Genomic DNA, 19272 nt, shown 5'->3' with positions numbered 1-19272 from the left:
CGAAATTAGTTAAATATGTTAATGTTTTTATATATATTAAGGTGATTTAGATATTTTAGAGTATTCAAAATACTTTTGTATTTTTTTTTTTTTGTTATTTTGAATACTTTTTAGTTAATTTAGATAGTTTAACTAATTTTAAATTAGATTTGTAAATAATTTACATATTTTGATTTTTTTTTGTCAATTTTTGAGGTTTTTAAAAATATATTTTGTATGATTTTAAACATTGGTTAAATCCAATCCGAACCAAACCCGGAAGGAACCAAACCGAACCCGATCCGATAATTAGTAAAAACCAAATGGTACTTATGAGCATAACACCAAAAATCCGAAAATCCGAATCACCCGGACCGAAACCGAACGGACCACCGAACGCCAATGCCTATGATCAAGATTCAATCTAGAGTACTCATACAATGATCATTCATATTCTATAGATCTAGACAATCTAAACTATAGTCTTGCTCTAAAGACGAAAACCGATCTCCTTCCCGATTTACCTTAGATTTGTCAAAATTGAGGCATCCAAACTAGGTATAGCTATTATACTCCTTCTAAATATAAAGAGTCAGCTAAAACCAAATAAAATATTGTTGAAGAACGAAATCAGAGGATGCCCGATCGACAATATAAAGGAAATAAATCAAGGATTTATTCAAACCAAATGCAAATATTGACTAGTGAATCAGTTAACATAACAGATTGCTCGCAATTAAAATTATAAATAGTCTTCAAATCTTCATGTAAGTCACACAAACAACATATAATTACAATAGAAAATACAATTTACTCAATAGAAATGGAGAAAGTAGCTTTCATATTTATTGGTCTTATACTTTTCTCAACATGTAAGTTTTTCCTAAATCATATCTTAGTTATTCATCACCATTGTAGATTTGTGATTATCACCATCGTTATTATCATCCATTCATCATGATGACCATTAACAATATATATTATCCTGTCTTACTCTAACAGACACTCTTATTCTAGCACAATCTTGTCAAACGGTCTCGGATTGTGTTCATCTGAAATGTGTAACGAAGATAAAATGTGAGAACAACCATTGTAAATGCGTCAATCCAAAACACATAGCTTTACCACTTGACACGAACTGTGGTGTTGCTGCTTGCATTGACTTTTGCAAGGCGAAAGGTGAACAAGCTTATGCTTGTATCTTAAACCAGTGTTATTGTCGTAAACCTCCTATCTACTAAGTAACAATATTGGCATGTTCAACTACTGTTATTTCCACAAGTTCTCGTTCAAGACTTTTATTATAATAGTCTTTTCTATCAAATAAAAATAATAAAAGAAGATATCAATGTTTCAATTCTACGAAATTTTTCATCAGTTGTCTTTTTCGAGGGCATTTTTCTCGGCGTGGATTAAATTTCAATCATATACTCAAAGTAGTATAAGAGATGTCAATCCAATCCTTAATTGTTTTAAGCAATGAGAATAAAAATTATTTGCCTAATCTAAACAATCAAGATGTAGTTGAATGATGATATCAAGTAACTAGCAAGAAATCAAGTTCACAAGAGCAATGAATCTAAACAAGTATTCAATCAATAGTTAAAATGGATCCATGGGCAAGGACACTGATTTAAGATCACTTAACCCGAACCGGAAAATCCGAAACCAAATCTGAACTGTTTTACAAAAATATCCGAATGGAACTTATGAGCTTACTACTTTGGACTTTGGTTATAACCTGAAACAAACCAAAATCCGAATTAGGATCCGAATATATCCGAAATTAGTTAAATATGTTAATGTTTTTATATATATTAAGGTGATTTAGATATATTAGAGTATTCAAAATACTTTTGTAGTTTTTTTTATTTGTTATTTTGAATAATTTTTAGTTAATTTAGATATTTTAACTAATTTTAAATTAGATTTGTAAATAATTTACATATTTTGATTTTTTTTGTCAATTTTTGAGGTTTTTAAAAATATATTTTGTATGATTTTAAACATTGGTTAAATCCAATCCGAACCAAACCCGGAAGGAACCAAACCGAACCCGATCCGATAATTAGTAAAAACCAAATGGTACTCATGAGCATAACACCAAAAATCTGAAAATCCGAATCACCCGGACCGAAACCGAACGGACCATCGAACGCCAATGCCTATGATCAAGATTCAATCCAGAGTACTCATACAATGATCATTCATATTCTATAGATCTAGACAATCTAACTATTAAAACAGAAGTACATTTTGTACTTAGTCTTGAGCTTTCCTCGATAATTACAATGGCATGCCACTTGAATTAAAACTATGTCGTTTAATACATTCAATAACCGATTATTTCGGTGGCCAATATCTAAACTATATAATTTCGTTTGCCTGCCCATTTTTGTTTCACATAACAACTAGCGAGCCCAATTTTGTTTCAAAGCCCATAAAGGTTCATACGCAGCCCAATATACTCTGAAAATAAAAGGTTTAAACTTCTATAAAAATTAGAAAATCTCAGATCCTCAATCTCTTTAAAACAAAAACAGAAACGAAAACAGAGTATGAAAACATAGTATGAAAACAAAAGCATGATTGTGAGAATCAATTGATTTTTTAAAAAAAGAAAAAAATGAAAGAGTTGTTGTGTGTGCTCACCGTCTATGATTTCATTGTTGTCTATGACTTCATTGTTGTCTCTTCTTTAGAACACCTGATTGTTCTTCTGGTGAAGTATTGAAAGAGAAGAATTATGTGACAGCAGAAAATGTATGATTTTGTTGATAATCTGAAGAAGAAAGAGAGATACTGAAAAGAGATGGTGGAGTAGAGACGTGGCGGTAGTGGTGATGGTTTAGAAGATGTGGCTAAAGTTTTTTTATATATTTTTTAATTATTTTTGTTAGTAAGTTTCACCAGTTGATTAGGGTAATATGACAATAATCTATAATGTGTATATATTATAAAAATAGGGTTTTTAGTTAGTGGGTAAACTATAATTTGTTCGATGGATATAGGATGCAATTCCCCTTATTTTATATCCTCTCTTTAAACTTTCAAACCCAAAAAAAAAGATCAAATCAGTTGAAAACCAGAGAAATGGATTCGTTGCTCTGATATGTTCGTAAACTGAGAGAGATGAAGGGATCAGATCAAATCAAATCAAATCAAAGAGTGCCTTTCAAAACAAGAAAACCTTTGTTCTCTGGAACTTCTCCTTTACAACAGATCACCAACGTTGAAAGGCAGTTCCTCAACAACCATGATATATAACTTTTGAATATCAAACATCACTTTCTCATTATCACACGTCATGAAATAGATCGACACTTCCATTTCTTCCCATTCGGACATTGTTACCAAGTGCCACGAAATCAGTGGTGATGTCTCTTGTGTTCTGGTCCATGTCGACGTGAGTAGTCGAGACAGTCTAGCTCCAGTCTCTCATTTTTCAGCGAGCCATTCTATCTTCAAATACATCAAGTATTGCAGAGTTTGTGACAGAGTGCATGGACCATTTCGATCATCACTGCAGGGTATTGTAAGAATTTTTCTGAAGTGTTGCTGAGTTTTGTACCCTTTACTTTTATTTACATTTCTTATCCTTGTATGGTTATGGACTTATGTATTGTTATGTATCACCACTCCAATCTCCTGCACCCACGTCTTCGATCTACTCGCCGTTCTGCTCGCCTTAAGGTACCAGATCGATACAAAATTGTGTTCTTAAAGTTGCACAAAACCAAACTCAAATCTTTGTGAGAGACTATACTTTCCACAAGTAGGATTCTGGAACCTATCTTCAGAACTCCTGGACATATCTTTTTTAACTGATCACGTGTAAGCCTATGTAGTTTCCAACAGATAGCTCATATACTGATTCTAACATGTTAAAGGCTCAGAAATGAAGGTGTGCTTTCACCAGGATCAAGGAATACTCTAAAGCTGAGATGTGTTGGTGTTCTAGAGACAGCACAGCAGACAACAATCTGTTTGAACTTCATATAATATCTGAGGTGATCATGCTTATTTACAATGCTGGTAAAACTATTCACAAGGAGGTGAAGTATGAAAGAATCCTTGTACTATGACACTACACCGAGAAAAAACTTGTCCTCGTCAGAGCCTGATTCATAACTTGCACTACCAGTCGTCAATATACGTTCATTTTATCTCGTCTCCATGTCCTCTTCCACCTGCGGAGATATGAAATGAGAATTTTAAGGGCCTCATAGGTAAGAAAAAGAACTAACCCGGAACCGAGAAAAGATGTAACATTAATGCATGAATTATTCTTACTGCTTCTGTAACTTGACTGATTGGTGGAGTGTCTTGAAACTGCACACTAGGTGCGTGTATCACTTGCGAAAGTTGGTTTAGTAATGTCTTCCTACAATTGAAGTCACAAGCAAATTTTAAGTGTTAGAGGTCCATGATATACGCCTTTTCAACTTAAGTAAGCAATGAGTAAACAGGTATTAGAAGTTACTTTATTTTTGCAATATATTCGTCTGTGTTTAAATTCTTCATGCGGTTCGGCTCAATATGAAGTTGATAACCTGGGGCAAAACACGCATCGGAGACATTGGTATCGAGATCGTCGTCAATTACTTTTCCAACCGCAACTGCTGTCTGCACCAAGGAAACCACAAAAAAAGCACCATTCAAGAACAAGACTTGTACGAATATAACTGAAAAAACAAACACACATAGTTGAAGTTAGTAAAGAGACCTCATAGCACCAGCAACGTGCAACATTTCCAAGAGTGTGACCTTGACCACCCAAGAGCATGAGAGGAACATTAAATGATCTTATGTACCCGAGACAAGCACCATGACCCTCGATAGTCAAGTTGAATTTACCCAACGCGTCACCAGCTAGTGAATCAGGCCCACACTGAAGAACAATTGCTTCCGGCTGATAAACCTCCATAGCCTTGTGGATGACAGGTACCAATAAATTGACGAAACTTGCATCGTCCAAACCATTCTTCAGCGGAGCATTTAGAGAATAGTATTCTCCCTTTTCTACCCCGTTGTCTGTTATGTCTCCTCTGCATTGGACCACAGACTCGTGGAAAGAAACAGTCATAACTCTATCAGTTTTGTAGAACGCTTCTTGTACTGCATCCCCATGGTAATACCCAATATCTATGTAGAGAACTCGCTGTCAAAACCACAATTTAGAACCAAAGTCATGTACAAGCATCAACGCTTAATCAAATTCAAGAAACCATTCAGAGGCAAAGTTACTAACTCAAGTAGAAGCTTCTCTTTACTTGCGAACCAAGAAACATCAAGATTCAAGAATCAACTCTTAAGAAGCAGTTACCTTGAAGACTTTGAGCAACTCGAGGATCCCAAGAACAACGTCGTTGACGTAGCCAAAGCCACGAGCCTCATCTCTCTTGGCGCGGTGCATCCCGCCGGACCAATTGATGGCGATATCAGCTTCGCTTCGGTTCAGTTTCGCGGCGGCGCAAATAGAACCACCGGCGTAGAGACGGCAATAATCGATGAGGCCAGGGAAGAAAGGGGTGTCCCACTCGTCTAAGTCGAAGAGCTCGAGGGTAGTTTCGGCTACGCTTTCTGACTTATTAGCCATGTCGACATACTCCGGCGTGAGAGTAGCGAGGCATGCTATGTACTCCGGCGAGTGAAACTGAACGAAATCTGAATCTTTGGCAAGGCTAGGGCGGACGATATCCATGTCATTGTGGAGGTGATAGCTGCGGATGAGGTTGTGAGTCGTACTGATCTGTTGGGATACCCGTTGACTGCCGTCGCCGATGTTTGGCTCGTAGAAGTAGGTCACGCGCCGTTTCTTTCCGTCGGGACCCGAAGCCAAGCTCGCCGCATTCTCCATCTTCTTTCTCTTTCTTCTTCTCTGCGTTTTTTGTTTTTTCCGCCAAGAAGCAAGAAAGATTGATTTTATATTTCGCTATTTCGGTATTTATAACAAAAATATTAAAATATAAAAAATTATTATTTTTTGAACAAAAAAAAAAATTATTATTTTATTTAAATCCCTCAGTTTCTCTGGTCAAAATTTGGGGAAAGAGGCAGTCATAACTCTTATCATTGTCGTAAAACGCTTCTTGTACTGCATTCCCCATGGTGAAAACAACTGACTGCCATGTGACCCTGTCAGATACAAGTAATATATAGAAAGTGAAGTTGAGTAACATCTTCAGAAACAAAATCTTGTTTTGAACAAGGTACTCTTCTATTTCTATCTAATCTACCCTTTAAATATTTAATAGCAAACAGACACAAATACGATAGTACTGATCATAATAAATTATCATAAGTATGGGATGGTCAAGTAAATGTAGAACCAAAGGCAAACTTCTATAACAAATGGCTTTCTACTGAAAATATTTGGATATTCAAGTTCAGATATTTTCACTGACTCGCACTATAGACGTCTCAGATATAAAACAAACCCGGAACTTTTGCATATGTTCATGAGATTAATTTAGACTTTAGTTCAAAATCTTTTAATTATAAAAAAAAAAAACAAAGTAACTTTCTGTTATATATCATACTCATATTTGGACTGTAGACAATTACTCTAATACAGAAAAATCAGGTAGCGAATCATACAGTACATTTTTTCATTGAACTGCTGAAAATAAATTATTGGAACAATCTGAAGTTAAGCTTCTTACTTATATTGCTGGGCATTGCAAAAGAAGAAGATTCTAAGAAAATATAAAAAAAAATTGATTAGAGGCAGCCTATCGCTGAAATCAAATCTCTATTCCATAACTAAAAGCACACTGAAATTAAATATTTATTCCGTAACTAAAAACACACATGATTCATTCACATGGAAAGATTTGAGTCTGAAGGAAAGGTGTCGACATTAATTAATAATAAAAGCCACTTTAAATTACACCAAATCGATTTATTGCTTAATGCAATGAAAGGAAACAAAAACAAGAATATTCGATCAGAGAATTGTCCAAAACACCCCCTGTGATGAACGAATACTTCTTTTTGGGTCCCCCAGTGACGTCAATTCCTTCTTATAAATAGACTCCCTTCGACCCACACAAATCTCGGTTTAAGGATACATCACCACTCCTAAATCTCCTCTCCTCCAAAATAATACTCTCAGAAGCTTCTTCTAAGACAAAAAAACCCTAAGAATGGTGACGACGAAGAAGAGCGAAAGCAATCTCAAGTTTCTCTGTAGTTACGGCGGTAGAATACTTCCTCGCTCTATCGACGGGAAGCTCCGTTACGTCGGCGGTTTCACCAGAGTCCTCTCCGTTGTTGATTCCATCTCTTTCTCAGGTCCGTTCAAAAAAGTTCAATTTTTCTAAGAAGAAAGTGAAATTGATTTGTGTGTTTCCTTTTTTTCTCAGAGCTAATGGTGAAATTGGAGGAGTTCTGTGGATACGCCGTTGATCTAAAGTGCCAGTTACCAGACGGAGATCTCGAGACACTGATCTCCGTCAAGTCAGACGAGGATCTCACGAACATAGTAGAGGAATACAATCGCGTCTACGGAGGCAAGATTCGAGCGGTTTTATCTACTCCTAAGCAGGTATCGCCACCATCGAGCGGCGGCGGCGGCGATGTGTCACCCAAATCTCCTTTCTCCGTCGTGGCTTCTCCTTCGCCTCCGCCGGCGTATAGAAGGTTTCCACAAGCTCGGTATCAGATGGAGAATCTCCAGAGCGGAATATTCCGTAAGCGAGCGGAGGAATATTCGCGTTGCTGTAAATGCCGTGTGCAGAACAGAGACTCCAAGCTCATTTGGCATTGACGCTGACGGTCGTCAAATCGAATAGACTGAATAATAAATAATTTCGGAAAAAAAAATAGAAGTTTAGATAGTCGTTGATGTGATGGTTGATGAGAAATTAAGGAATAACTAAAGTTTGTAGTCGGTCCGGTGAACCGGAGAAGAAGACGGATTTTTTTTTATCTTCCGTTAGCTTTCTTGTTAAGATATCTGGGAAACGTACAACGTTAGTTTTTTTTTTCCAATACGTGGTACGTTGCGACCGTTCTAGTTGTGAAACGTGTCAATCTCAGACGTGAGTAAATGTGTGTGTTTTGTGGATCAGTGGGTGTCTTCCTTCACACGTGTATGTATGCCTGTTAGACTGTGACTCAGTGATACTGAGGTTTGTTTTTTCTCTCTGCATAGTTTTCTTTGTTTTTTTGTTTATAAGTTGATTTCTTTTTGTAAATTAATTTGGTATTTGTCATGTTCTATCCATGTCTAGTCAGAATGGCGTAGGATAATTATTTTTTTTTGCCAATTCCGTTACAACTTTTTTTCAAAGGCAAAACTATTAGGGGATACATCCAAATATCAATTGCAGAACTTATAAACAAACTAGCCGTTATTTAAGGAAAAAAGGAACTGAGAATTAGTTAGCTTTTTCTAACACGCCTAGACATGAATATTGGTTTATTTCGAATCCAGATGATTTTTTTTTTTAACACCCGAATTCAGATGACCAAAACCAATGAATGTTGACATCTCCGACTCTACTATATTTTAGTGTTATTCCATTTTAGAGTTAAAAATAGAATAATATATTAGAGATGCTTTTAAACAACTTCATCAATGATCCAAGAGTCTGAGACACAAAATTGAAACTTGAATTGAATTGAATCCAAGGATAGCTATACTTATTGCCCAAAGTAATTTTTGTAATACTGATGTGGAACAGTCCCTTTTTTTGTCAGCAAATTGTAACAGTCCTTTATTTCACAAAAAAAGAATTCACAAAAAAAGAACTAGTTAATGTATTTTTCCAATCAAGCCTTTTTTTTTAAGTCAGTCTCTTTACTTGACTAAATGAACTAGATGTTGTACTATTTACGGAATAAAATTTTGACGGACAAAAACGTAGGAATTGTTGTTGACCAACTTGCACATGTTCGTAATATAATGTTACTTAGTATACAATAAGTGAAAAGAATAACGCATACAATACGTGAAAAGAATTACGCAAAGTTTTGGTCAAAAATAGAATAATGCGAATTGCGAAGTTGCAACCAATTGGGAACAAACAATATAAACCACAAACATTACTGTAAACTGAGGCTACAAAAGAAGAACAATCTTGTCCTTGTTGAGTTCTAATTAGTGATCTTTCTACACTTTGAATCATTTCTTAATAACAAATAGGAATGCAATCTTCTTCATGGCAATGCTTTTCTTTTTTTTTTTTTTGAAGAGAACAATTTGTTTTTTTTTAAGTGTTGTATTTAAAGTTTGATTGGACCATTTCTTAACGAGTTCGTTTTACTCGACATCGTGATCTAATTAACAGACAAAAGTCAAAATCACTAAGCTAATCATCTAATCCTTTTCAGGTAATTTTTTTCTTAGGGGAAAAGAAAATGGTAAGGCCAAAGTGGACCGTGGACACACATCTAACTTTGGTGCGAATAAACAGGTGAAGCGTCAGCTTCACGGTCGCTATAACATACAAGATTAGATACGTACCTGAAAATGCCGTCATCATCAAATAAGCTGCTTCCATGTCAAAAGTTGCTTCTTTTGCATCATTTTCTGAATCTTCGTTTGCTTATTTTCTTCTTCCTGAGTCTTCATTTTCTCTTGTTAGTTTGCGGTAAAAATGGTGCATAAGTGCTGCATTGTCTATGTTTTTGTAAAATGTTAAAAATAAATATGATTTTTTTTTCAGTTTTGTTTGTAGCATCAGATGCTTTGATTATCATGGCCACCACAACTAGATCCTAATCCATCAAAGGTTAAACACTTTCACTTGATCCGGCCACCTGAAAACCTAGACTACCAATCCACGATTAATTGACAAAATTCAAAAGGAAAACATGTTTGTTAAACGGCCGATTATTAAGATCAGGATTGCTTCAAACACATTATTGATAATGTGTTTGCTTACATAAAAAGATCACATAATGTGTATATGGAAAACATTTTTTCACAAAATGTATTTCTTTTTTCCAATGTGCTAATGCAACCGCAGAAAAATATTGGGAAAGAGACCAAAACTCTTGGCTGATAAATAAAGTGAATATTAGTATAATGATGTGTCTGTGTGAGCTTTCTTCTGTCAGCTATTAATCAGACAGACAGTCCCATGTGTGAGGAAGATACACGTAATCTTATCATATTTCAGCAACAAACCTCACATGGCCCATTTCCAATCCAGACAGGTGGGGAAGTTTAGTCTTCGGATAATAGTTTTTTTTTTTCATTTTTCCTGTCCTCTAAAATTCACTTTTGTAATTGAGAAAAATATAAAATTTCTCAATAATCTATGTGAATCTCCATTCTATATCTAGAAACAAAATCTCCAACTATAAAACATCAGAGACTCAATATACAGAGATCATCCTTTTCAAAAATTGTTCTCTATGATCCATATAGCTTAGTAGCAAATCAAAAACTTATATCAGTGATCCTCGATAGAGATGAAAGAAAAGAGAAAACTGTTCATTTGCTCTCAAGTTCTTACCATATGTCCTGGATTTAATACTTATAATTAAATATATTAGGTCCTAATCAACCAGGATTTGAGCAAAACTTTGTATTCAGCACATCTATTATAGATGAATTAAGAAAATAATACATGTGAGGTGAAGAAATTAGTCTCAGAACTGCATTCTCAAAGTGAAATTTGTAAATTTATTTCGGGAATGAAAAGAAAAACAAGAAAGAGAATTGTTTGAAAAAATGCAAACTGGTTATGAACAATCCACAACATCCTTCAATCCCATAAACAAAGCCTGTGGCCAGTGCAGAAGGAAGAAGAAGAGAGGAATTGGACATAAAATCTAGAAGAAACAGTTAACGAATCTTTCACTCGGGAGAGGTTTGAGTATCTACCTCAAACATCACCGAGACGTCTTTTCGAGTCTGTTTCACAATGGTGAGGACAAAATGCTTCAAACCAGGAAGTCCCCAGAAAGCATGAATGAGATCATACATTAAAGGAGAATAATTCTCTGACCTTCGCACTTCCATCTTAGCAACAACATTCACAGCAGTCCCATCAAAAGGCTTTTTCGCATGAGCATTGTAATTTTGCTGCTTCATCATCTGTACAAGATCTAACGCCTCTTCACCCTTGTTGATTTCATGCAGCTTGTCTATAACACCCTTGTAAGTAGTTCTCCAAGGCTTCACATTAGCATTTTTCACCTTCTCCTTTAGGAATATGCACGCCTCCTCGATCCTGTTCTGGCTAAGAAACATACCTACCATGACATCAAGCAGTCCAGAGTCGATAACCAACCCTTTCTCCAGCATATTCTCAAAACACGCAAAAGACTTATCAACCTCGTTGTTCTTGAAGTACCCTTGGATCAGAACAGTCCAAGTTCTTACATCGGGGAGACATCCATCTGCTTCCATCTGATCCAGGACACCACACGCTTCCTCTAATCTCTTAGCTTTACAAAGACCAAACACGAGTTGGCTGTATGTGACGTTATCCGGCTCACAACCAGCAGCATCTCTCATAGCTTTCATGGTATCTCCCGCTTCGTCAAACCTACCTACACTGGTTAAGTACCTGTGGATTCCATCGTAAACAGCCTTCGAGAGAGGCTTCCCAGTTGATTCATACTTCCTCGAAACCCGATACACCAAATCCAAATCCGGACTGGGACCAGCTGATAAAGACTTCAACAAAAGACAACAATCTTCTACGGATGGCTTGAACGGACCATCCGTCATAAACTCGTAAAGCTTCACCGCCTCAATCATCATCATTCTAGACATCTGAAACTGTCTTGATACTTTTATGTAAGTGTCGAAATCCACCTCGTGCCCTGCCTCCTTCATCTCATCGACAACACTCCAAAACTCTGCGACCGAGCTAGGCCTTGCCAGAACCCTCAAGGCTGCGTTATAAGTAACGGTACTGTGTTTCTGACAACCACCGACCCAACGGAGAAACGACAAAGCTTTCAGAGGATGTTCCTTTAGTCCCTCCAACACTCTGATAACGAAGTTATGATCAGACAGAGGGAGTTTCATACCCTGAAGCGCCCTCTCAACCTCACAACCCCAATCCTGATTCGAAACAGAAGCGGAAACATTGTCCGCAACGACAGACATTGCGTTATCATTATAGAACCGAGCCAAAGCCTTAGCGTCTTTGTAGCTCTCTCTGTTAAGCAAAGTATAGATAGTCTTGTACGTTTCCTCGTCCAGACAAAACCCTCCTTGTTTCATATCCCTAAGAGTCGTCCGAAACCTTTCCATGGGTCTCTGCTGCACTAGTATCATCCTCAGCATCGTGCTGTAAAGTGGAGAGCTTGGAGTAAGATCTGATTCTCTGATGACCCAGTCGAGAAAGGAGTAAGCTTTATCTGGGTGCTTGGCTAGTTTCCTAAGAACGTAGATTGCAGTCTCGTGGGTTAGAGGCGTGTCTGGTTTTCTCAGTCCTTCCACTACTTCTTTGGACCAATCGTTTTCGAGAACTAACTGAAGCATAGACTCTGGTTTCGAAGAAAAAGAGCGGAATTGCCACGGAGAACCGAAAGACGAATACGAGTTTGAATAAAAATCCACCTGAAGTCGGGTTTGATACGACCGAGTCGAGATCTTAGAGTAAGCGTTTCGAAGAGAAGACAAGACTGCCTTTGATCTGCTGTACATGGGCTACTGTGTCTGAACGAAGACGAAAATGTGTAACAAGGGTTTTAAGTAAAAACAAAATACATTTTCATGGAGGTTTAACAGCCTCCTAGACGCTGCGTTTTATCTGTTTAAGTTTGGGCTTTTAGCCCATCTCTTTAAATATTTGGGTCTTCTCCAGGATTCGCTTACCAACGAGAAAGCAAATGCTTGATTAGTATGGAATTGGAGACTGAAGGTATAAATTAATAAATATAATAAATTTTTCAAAAATAAAAACATGTTTTAAAACATAAGATAATTCTTAGATTTATTCTGTTGTTATCTGAAAATAATATTTTATTATAAAATTTATAGTTAGATATAAATAATTATATTTTCTAAAATATATGTGAATATTAAATTTAACAAAACAATAAGCATATATATATTTTGATAAAACTAATGAATATATATTAATAATATTTTTTTATATGTTATATTTGATACTTGACTATAAGTAAATGTAATAAAATTCTCAAAAATAAAATATATTTTTAAAACATAAGATAATTTTTAAATATGTTGTGTTTTATCTGAAATAATATTTTTTATTATAAAATATAAAGTTTAATGTTTGATTTATTTTTTAAAAACATAATTAATAATTTATTATGTTGGTTTTGATTTAATAGTTACAAACATATAAATATCTATAAGAACACTATGCCCGCATGTGCGGGCACAACACCTAGTATATTATTATATGACATGTTAGTGCAAATATTATTAAATTTATTCACGAAATTATCAAATAAATATAGTTTACAGGTACATTTATTAAAATTATTTCAAACGATCTTCTGCGTTGCTATCTATCTAATTAGCTTTATCAAATTTTAGAAGCGTAAAGAAATGATAAATGGATAAGTAATAAAAGTATAACATAATCACAGTTTCAAACGTGACGACATTCGTAGTACCCAATTCAAATTAGTTTTCTCAACCGAGCCGAATCATTAGGGCTGACAAATTAACTTAGCTGTTAGATTAGTCCAAAACAAGTCACATAATTGCGAAAGCCCAGACAAGCAGCATGAATATTTTTCGAAACACCGAACATTAAAAGAAAGACAGTGAAACATATGTCCCAGAGAGATTAAGTGGCAGTAGTTACATTCCGTGGAGAAACTTTGCTTGTGTATTTACATCAACCGTGATCACGAAGAAAAATATTTTAAGAATAAAATCCAGAGATGCAAATGATGATCGTGTTACTTCTCTTATGCTCAACAATCTTCATTACCATTCTCTTCTTCCAAAAACAAACGGCACGAAGGAAAAGCAACACACCCCCCCCATCACCACCAAGACTTCCTTTTATCGGAAACCTTCATCAGCTGGGCCGCTACCCTCACAGATCACTATGCTTTCTCAGCCGACGTTACGGTCCTCTCATGATCCTTCACTTTGGCCGTGTCCCCGTTCTCGTAGTCTCTTCCGTGGGCGCGGCTCGAGATGTCTTGAAGACGCACGACCGCGTTTTTGCAAGCCGTCCGCAGTCTAAGATCTTCGAAAAACTTATGTACAACGGGCGTGATGTGGCTGTGGCTCCTTATGGAGAGTATTGGAGACAAATGAAGAGTGTTTGTGTCCTCCATCTCCTCAGCCACAAAATGGTACGGTCCTTTCGCGACGTGAGAGAAGAAGAAGTTAGTTTAATGATGGAAAAGATCCGAAAATCAAGTTCTTTGTGGGTGAATATAAGTGAGCTTTTGTCTAGTTAAACTAACGATGTGATATGTAGAGTTGCTTTGGGACGGAAATACGGTGCTGGAACAGATTTTAAAGAGTTAATAGACAGATTCACTAAGCTACTTGGGGTGTCTAGTGTCGGCAGTTATGTACCATGGCTTGCGTGGATTGATTGGATCCGTGGTTTGGATGGTCAACTAGAAAAGACGAGAAATGATTTTGATGAGTTCTTGTAGAGAGTTGTGCAGGATCATGTAGATGGTAATGGAGACAGAAATGATTTCGTTGATGTATTGCTGGCGATTCAGAGAGAGAAGAACGTCGGGTTTGAAATTGACCGTACAAATATAAAGGCAATCATCTTGGTAAAAGGAACATAAATTGAATACAGATTTAATGATGTAGTACATCGTACACACTTATGGAATGGGTTAATGACCGAGCTACTACTTCACCCAGAGTGTCTGAACATACTCCAGGAAGAAGTCCGTACGTGTTGTAAGAGAAGATCAAGTGTATCAGAAGAAGACCTTCAAAACATGAAGTACTTGAAAGCTGTGATCAAAGAGACACTACGGCTACATCCCCCACTTCCATTGTTGGTTCCTCACAAATCAACACAAGAAGTCATATTAAGAGATTACGGCATACCTGCGGGTACGCAGGTTACGATCAATGCGTGGGCGATCGGGAGAGAGGCTGCAACTTGGGGACAAGACGCGGAAAGTTTTAGGCCGGAAAGGCATTTGGATTCATCTGTTGATTTCAGAGGTCATGATTTTGAGCTGATTCCGTTTGGAGCAGGGAGAAGAATTTGCCCAGCAATATCATTTGCAGCAGTGTTGAATGAGTTTGTTTTGGCTAACTTAGTGCATCAACTTAATTGGAGATTACCGGCTGAATCTAATGAAGTTAAAACCAATGTCGCTGAATCAATCGGTACTGTGATTCATCGCATGTTCCCTCTCTACGCCATTGCATCATCTACTACGTGACCAAGTCAATATATATATAGTATCTTTATTATGTTTTATGTGTGTAATAAACATGTTTACTCTTTTGAAAGTTGAAACTATATACTAGCAAAGAGATGTTTGTGATTTGAGTTCTTGAGTAAGTAGGCTAATTTAGAAAGCCAAGTGATGAGCTTACAAAATTCATTGTTTGTAGAACAAGCTTACAAGCATATTCAGTTCCCTCACTTTATATCGATACTCATGTTTTAGAATTAGAAGCATTCGTACTCCAAAACACAGAAAATCATCCCAATAACACCAACGTCCACGTACAGTAAAAACTATATAAATTAATACTTAATAAATTAATAATACAATAAATTAATAAAAAAAATTTGGTTCCGAATTGGACCTGTTCAAAATATGACACAAACCGATAAAATAATAAAATAATAATCTTTCACAAAATTATATATAAATATATGCTCCCATTAAAATCATAAATTAATAATTTATCTATTTATATATTTTAAATAAAGAATTTAAATCTCATATACACCAAAATCATAATTAAGAAAATACCACTTCACTATTTTTTGGTACTGTGAACAATTTAACATCTCCTCCTACTTTCCTCTCCCACTTTCTCTTCTCCTACGATTCCCCTTAAATTCTCAGCATCATTTCACTTTTTTCTTCTCTAATGAATTCATCTTCATCTTTCTTAACCATAACCAAAATTTAATCCACCATTGCTTCGCGTCTCCTCTCTTCTGCTATTGAAGTTGTCTCTTATATCTTCTCCTGAACCGCAGCTGAAAAAGAAATCATCATGATCGAAACAGTAGTCAAGCCTCACGATACCGTGACAACGATCATCACCAGACATTTCACCGCCGTGAATATTTGTTTGCTAGATATGTTCTATCCAACTCAATGTATAGCTCTAGTGTGCACGTCTCTCTCAACGAGTTCATTTATTTAATTGCTCCAACGGTCTGCTCAAATTTGAGAACAACATGGAGGTTTCAAAACGATTTATTAGCATACCAGAGAGACTGAGACGACAACATGAATCTCACAAATTTCAACTAAGGTTAGTTGTAGCTATTATGTAACAGATTATGTTGTTGTTAGCTGATAAACACTACAAGAAAACATAGTAATTCTTGACGGAAAAGATATTCGTCGAAAATTTCTGACGAATTTCCGTGAAATATAAAATTTTACCATTCGTCGGAATTTTGTCGAAAACATCCTAGGAATTTCTGATGAATATTCTGTTGTCGGAAATAATTGACGAAATACTGACGATTGCCGAGGAAGATTAAACGATTTGGGGTATAGATTTGGAGTTTAGGTTTTTGTCGGAAATTTCTGATGAAATGTTGAGGAAAATTCGTCTGAATTTCTGACGAATTACCGACGAACGGTAAAATTTTCGTAGCTAATTCGTCATAAATTTCTGACGAATTTCTAACATATTTGAGTTTTAGATATGAAATATTTAAAATAAATGTTAAACCGGATACCAACAAGATCACTTTAACATATATTAAGTGATAAATATGAGGTGGGTTAATAATACCTCAATTATTTAAAGCTTTTAAAGCTATTTATATATATATATATATATATTCTCGCGATGGATGCATCGACGGATAAATAACCTTTCTCATTAACACTTATATACTTAAGAGAATACATTATGGTGATCCATCTTAAATTTTGAATTTGTGTGTTTTCAGGTGTATTCAAACATTTTGAAGAAAATAAACCTCTAAAAATCATCAAAAAAAAAATTCAATGGTTATTATCGGTCTATTTTTGCTATGTTTCAAAACTTCAATACATTCATCAAAAATTCATAGAAAATTTCTGACGAATTTATGACTAATAACTTCCGACGAATATGATATATTCCGACGAAAATGGTATATTTGTCGGAAATTGAACCGCCTAATTTTTTCGTGAAGCGCCAAAATAAAAAAAGTCCGGCAGATTTTCAACGACATCAATTCGTCAGAATTTTTTAATCATAAAAACAGAAAAAAATCGTCATCTTCATTTCAAATCTCTCTTTCTCTGAGCTCTCTCTGTTCTCTCTCTCTCCCTCGAAGAACAGCTGAAGAACAGCCATGTTAGTCATTTATCATCCTCTCAATAATCATATATGTTAGATTGTATATATTTTAGGTTAGAATTGATGTATTTTAGTGATTGGAATGTTAGAAATGAGTTAGATTGGCTAATTTAGGATTTATTATGTTAGATTTGTTAGTTTTATGATTTACATGTTAGATTTAGGATTGCAAAACTTGTTTTATGTTTATTATTTTTTTCAATTTTTTTTGTTAAAAACGTTTTTATGATTTTATAAAATGTTGTAAGCATTTGTAAAACTTTTTTTATGTTTTTATAAAAACATTTAGGTTTTCTGTAACATATAAAACCTGTTTATGTTTTTAGAAAACAAATTTTACTTTTTTTTAAAAAAAAATTTATGAAACATTTTAATGTTTTTTAAATTTAATTAAAACTTTTTTCATTTTTTAGAAAACGGTTTCAGTTACAAAAAGATTTTAAAAATATATAAAAACGTTTTCACCTTTTCTAAAAAAATATTCAATTTATTATAAGTTTTTTGGTTTTTAAAATCTTATAATTTTTTTTATTATAAACGATTTTTAAAAATAATTATATTAGAAAAAACTTTTTCTAGTTTTAATTTTAATTTTATTTATATAGAGAATTAAAATATTTATTTTAAATGATGTCGTCGGAAATTACACCGTTGGAGTTTCGTCAAAAATATGTCTGTCGGAAATTCGTTAGAAATCCAGAAAAAATTATGACTAATTTTTTTCTCGAAGAGATAGAACCGACGACTGTGTTAGTCAAAAATAGCTTATTCTGACTGAAATCGATAATAGGAAACAAACTGTTTTCTTGTAGTGAAATATTTGGTTAGTTGATATACATTAGGTATTGTGAGCTGATACATGTTTGCTTATATGTTATCAAACTGTTGTCTAAATGATATAAATTGGGTAGATGTCACAAAATATAAGTTGATACATGTTTGATTAGTTGTTATAAAGCATGTTACCAAATTTTAAAAATGATTGGTAAGAATTTATAAATAGCTTTCGTTAGATGATACATAATATGTTATATCATCTTCATTGGTGATATATTTGAAATTGTTATTGTCAACAATGATATGATATAATTTTTAAAATTTTCTAAATCTTATGAATTTTTTTTTCTGTATTTTAATTTAATATTAGTTATTTTGAATTTTTAGTTATTTTATTCGTTCATTATTTTTATTTTTTTTAAATGATTAGGAAGCTTGATTCCTTCATTATTTTTATTTTGTTATTTATTATTAAAGATAATATGATTGTTTTACCATTAAAATTTGACATGAATATATAATTGTTTTTTTTTTCAAGTTTGTTTCTATCTTATTATGATAATAAGTAAAAGAAACGTTTTAAGAATACAAATCATAAATTATTTCTTGCTTTTGAATGTTTGTTTCTTGAAATTTTTACTACTGCTTTTTTCCTATACATTTTACTTAAGATGGTTACTAATTAAAAATATATTTGTTTTTCAAAGATAGTATGTTTGATGATCAAATAAACAATGTCATCAAAATAACAGATTAGAGTTTTTGAAATATATAAACTTTTCTCATATATGTCATTACTGCTATTGAGCAATACTTCTTTGCTTTTGAAGTACGAAGAACGTGAAGAATTTTATGAGTAATAAGGACGTCATCGTCTATCGCATGCCTTGCTAAAAAAACTGATTGAGTTTTAGAAACAAGGAACAGTAGGCGTGGTCTCAGTCGATAGATCAGGATTTTGAAAATTATTTTGTAGTGGGTATTGCAAGGCGCAATAGGACGGTAATCAACTACATTCCGAGTATCATAAAGAATTATATATAAGTTGTATAAATATTATATTTTATATAAGTTTTACGGTATAT

At 34.5% G+C, this 19272-nt stretch overlaps 4 protein-coding genes and 2 pseudogenes across 4 annotated transcripts; 3 read left to right on the top strand and 3 right to left on the bottom strand.

The window, feature by feature from the left end:
* Positions 1-36: 36 nt before the first annotated feature.
* LOC117125784 (defensin-like protein 306) lies at positions 37-2519 on the top strand. The gene is made up of 2 exons (XM_033272181.1): positions 37-851; positions 982-2519. The coding sequence occupies exons 1-2, from the start codon at positions 803-805 to the stop codon at positions 1218-1220; spliced, it is 288 nt and encodes a 95-aa protein (XP_033128072.1). The 5' UTR covers positions 37-802; the 3' UTR covers positions 1221-2519.
* Positions 809-893, bottom strand: LOC117126333 (annotated as a pseudogene).
* Positions 1875-6765, bottom strand: LOC103873162 (histone deacetylase 7-like). The gene is made up of 5 exons (XM_009151586.3): positions 5306-6765; positions 4706-5140; positions 4463-4605; positions 4273-4363; positions 1875-4169 (listed from the first exon to the last, which is right to left on the bottom strand). Exons 1-5 carry the CDS (start codon positions 5837-5839, stop codon positions 4143-4145), a joined length of 1230 nt encoding a protein of 409 aa, XP_009149834.1. The 5' UTR covers positions 5840-6765; the 3' UTR covers positions 1875-4142.
* Positions 6766-7041: 276 nt separating this feature from the next.
* LOC103873161 lies at positions 7042-7976 on the top strand. Its single transcript, XM_009151584.3, has 2 exons — positions 7042-7275; positions 7347-7976. Exons 1-2 carry the CDS (start codon positions 7128-7130, stop codon positions 7748-7750), a joined length of 552 nt encoding a protein of 183 aa, XP_009149832.1. The 5' UTR covers positions 7042-7127; the 3' UTR covers positions 7751-7976.
* Positions 7977-10547: 2571 nt separating this feature from the next.
* LOC103873160 (pentatricopeptide repeat-containing protein At3g48250, chloroplastic-like) lies at positions 10548-12852 on the bottom strand. The gene has a single exon (XM_009151583.2). The coding sequence runs from the start codon at positions 12596-12598 to the stop codon at positions 10793-10795; it is 1806 nt and encodes a 601-aa protein (XP_009149831.1). The 5' UTR covers positions 12599-12852; the 3' UTR covers positions 10548-10792.
* A 225-nt stretch (positions 12853-13077) lies between these two features.
* On the top strand, positions 13078-17281 carry LOC103873159 (annotated as a pseudogene).
* Positions 17282-19272: the final 1991 nt, after the last annotated feature.

The sequence above is a fragment of the Brassica rapa genome, chromosome A06 (genome assembly GCF_000309985.2).
Source record: "Brassica rapa cultivar Chiifu-401-42 chromosome A06, CAAS_Brap_v3.01, whole genome shotgun sequence".
NCBI classification, from domain to species: Eukaryota; Viridiplantae; Streptophyta; class Magnoliopsida; order Brassicales; family Brassicaceae; genus Brassica; species Brassica rapa.
Note: the sequence above shows the minus strand (reverse complement) of the source record. Positions and strands in the feature narration are given on the sequence as shown.

What these genes read in the sequence shown, in the direction of transcription:
- LOC117125784 (XM_033272181.1), top strand. Translation starts at nt 803, where the DNA reads ATGGAGAAAGTAGCTTTCATATTTATTGGTCTTATACTTTTCTCAACA. An exon ending in TCTTATACTTTTCTCAACAT is followed by an intron (nt 852 to 981) that starts GTAAGTTTTTCC and finishes TTACTCTAACAG; the next exon opens with ACACTCTTATTCTAGCACAA.
- LOC103873162 (XM_009151586.3), bottom strand. Translation starts at nt 5,839, where the DNA reads ATGGAGAATGCGGCGAGCTTGGCTTCGGGTCCCGACGGAAAGAAACGG. An exon ending in GAATATATTGCAAAAATAAA is followed by an intron (nt 4,364 to 4,462) that starts GTAACTTCTAAT and finishes CTTCAATTGTAG; the next exon opens with GAAGACATTACTAAACCAAC. An exon ending in TCAGTCAAGTTACAGAAGCA is followed by an intron (nt 4,170 to 4,272) that starts GTAAGAATAATT and finishes ATATCTCCGCAG; the next exon opens with GTGGAAGAGGACATGGAGAC.
- LOC103873161 (XM_009151584.3), top strand. Translation starts at nt 7,128, where the DNA reads ATGGTGACGACGAAGAAGAGCGAAAGCAATCTCAAGTTTCTCTGTAGT. An exon ending in TGATTCCATCTCTTTCTCAG is followed by an intron (nt 7,276 to 7,346) that starts GTCCGTTCAAAA and finishes TTTTTTTCTCAG; the next exon opens with AGCTAATGGTGAAATTGGAG.
- LOC103873160 (XM_009151583.2), bottom strand. Translation starts at nt 12,598, where the DNA reads ATGTACAGCAGATCAAAGGCAGTCTTGTCTTCTCTTCGAAACGCTTAC.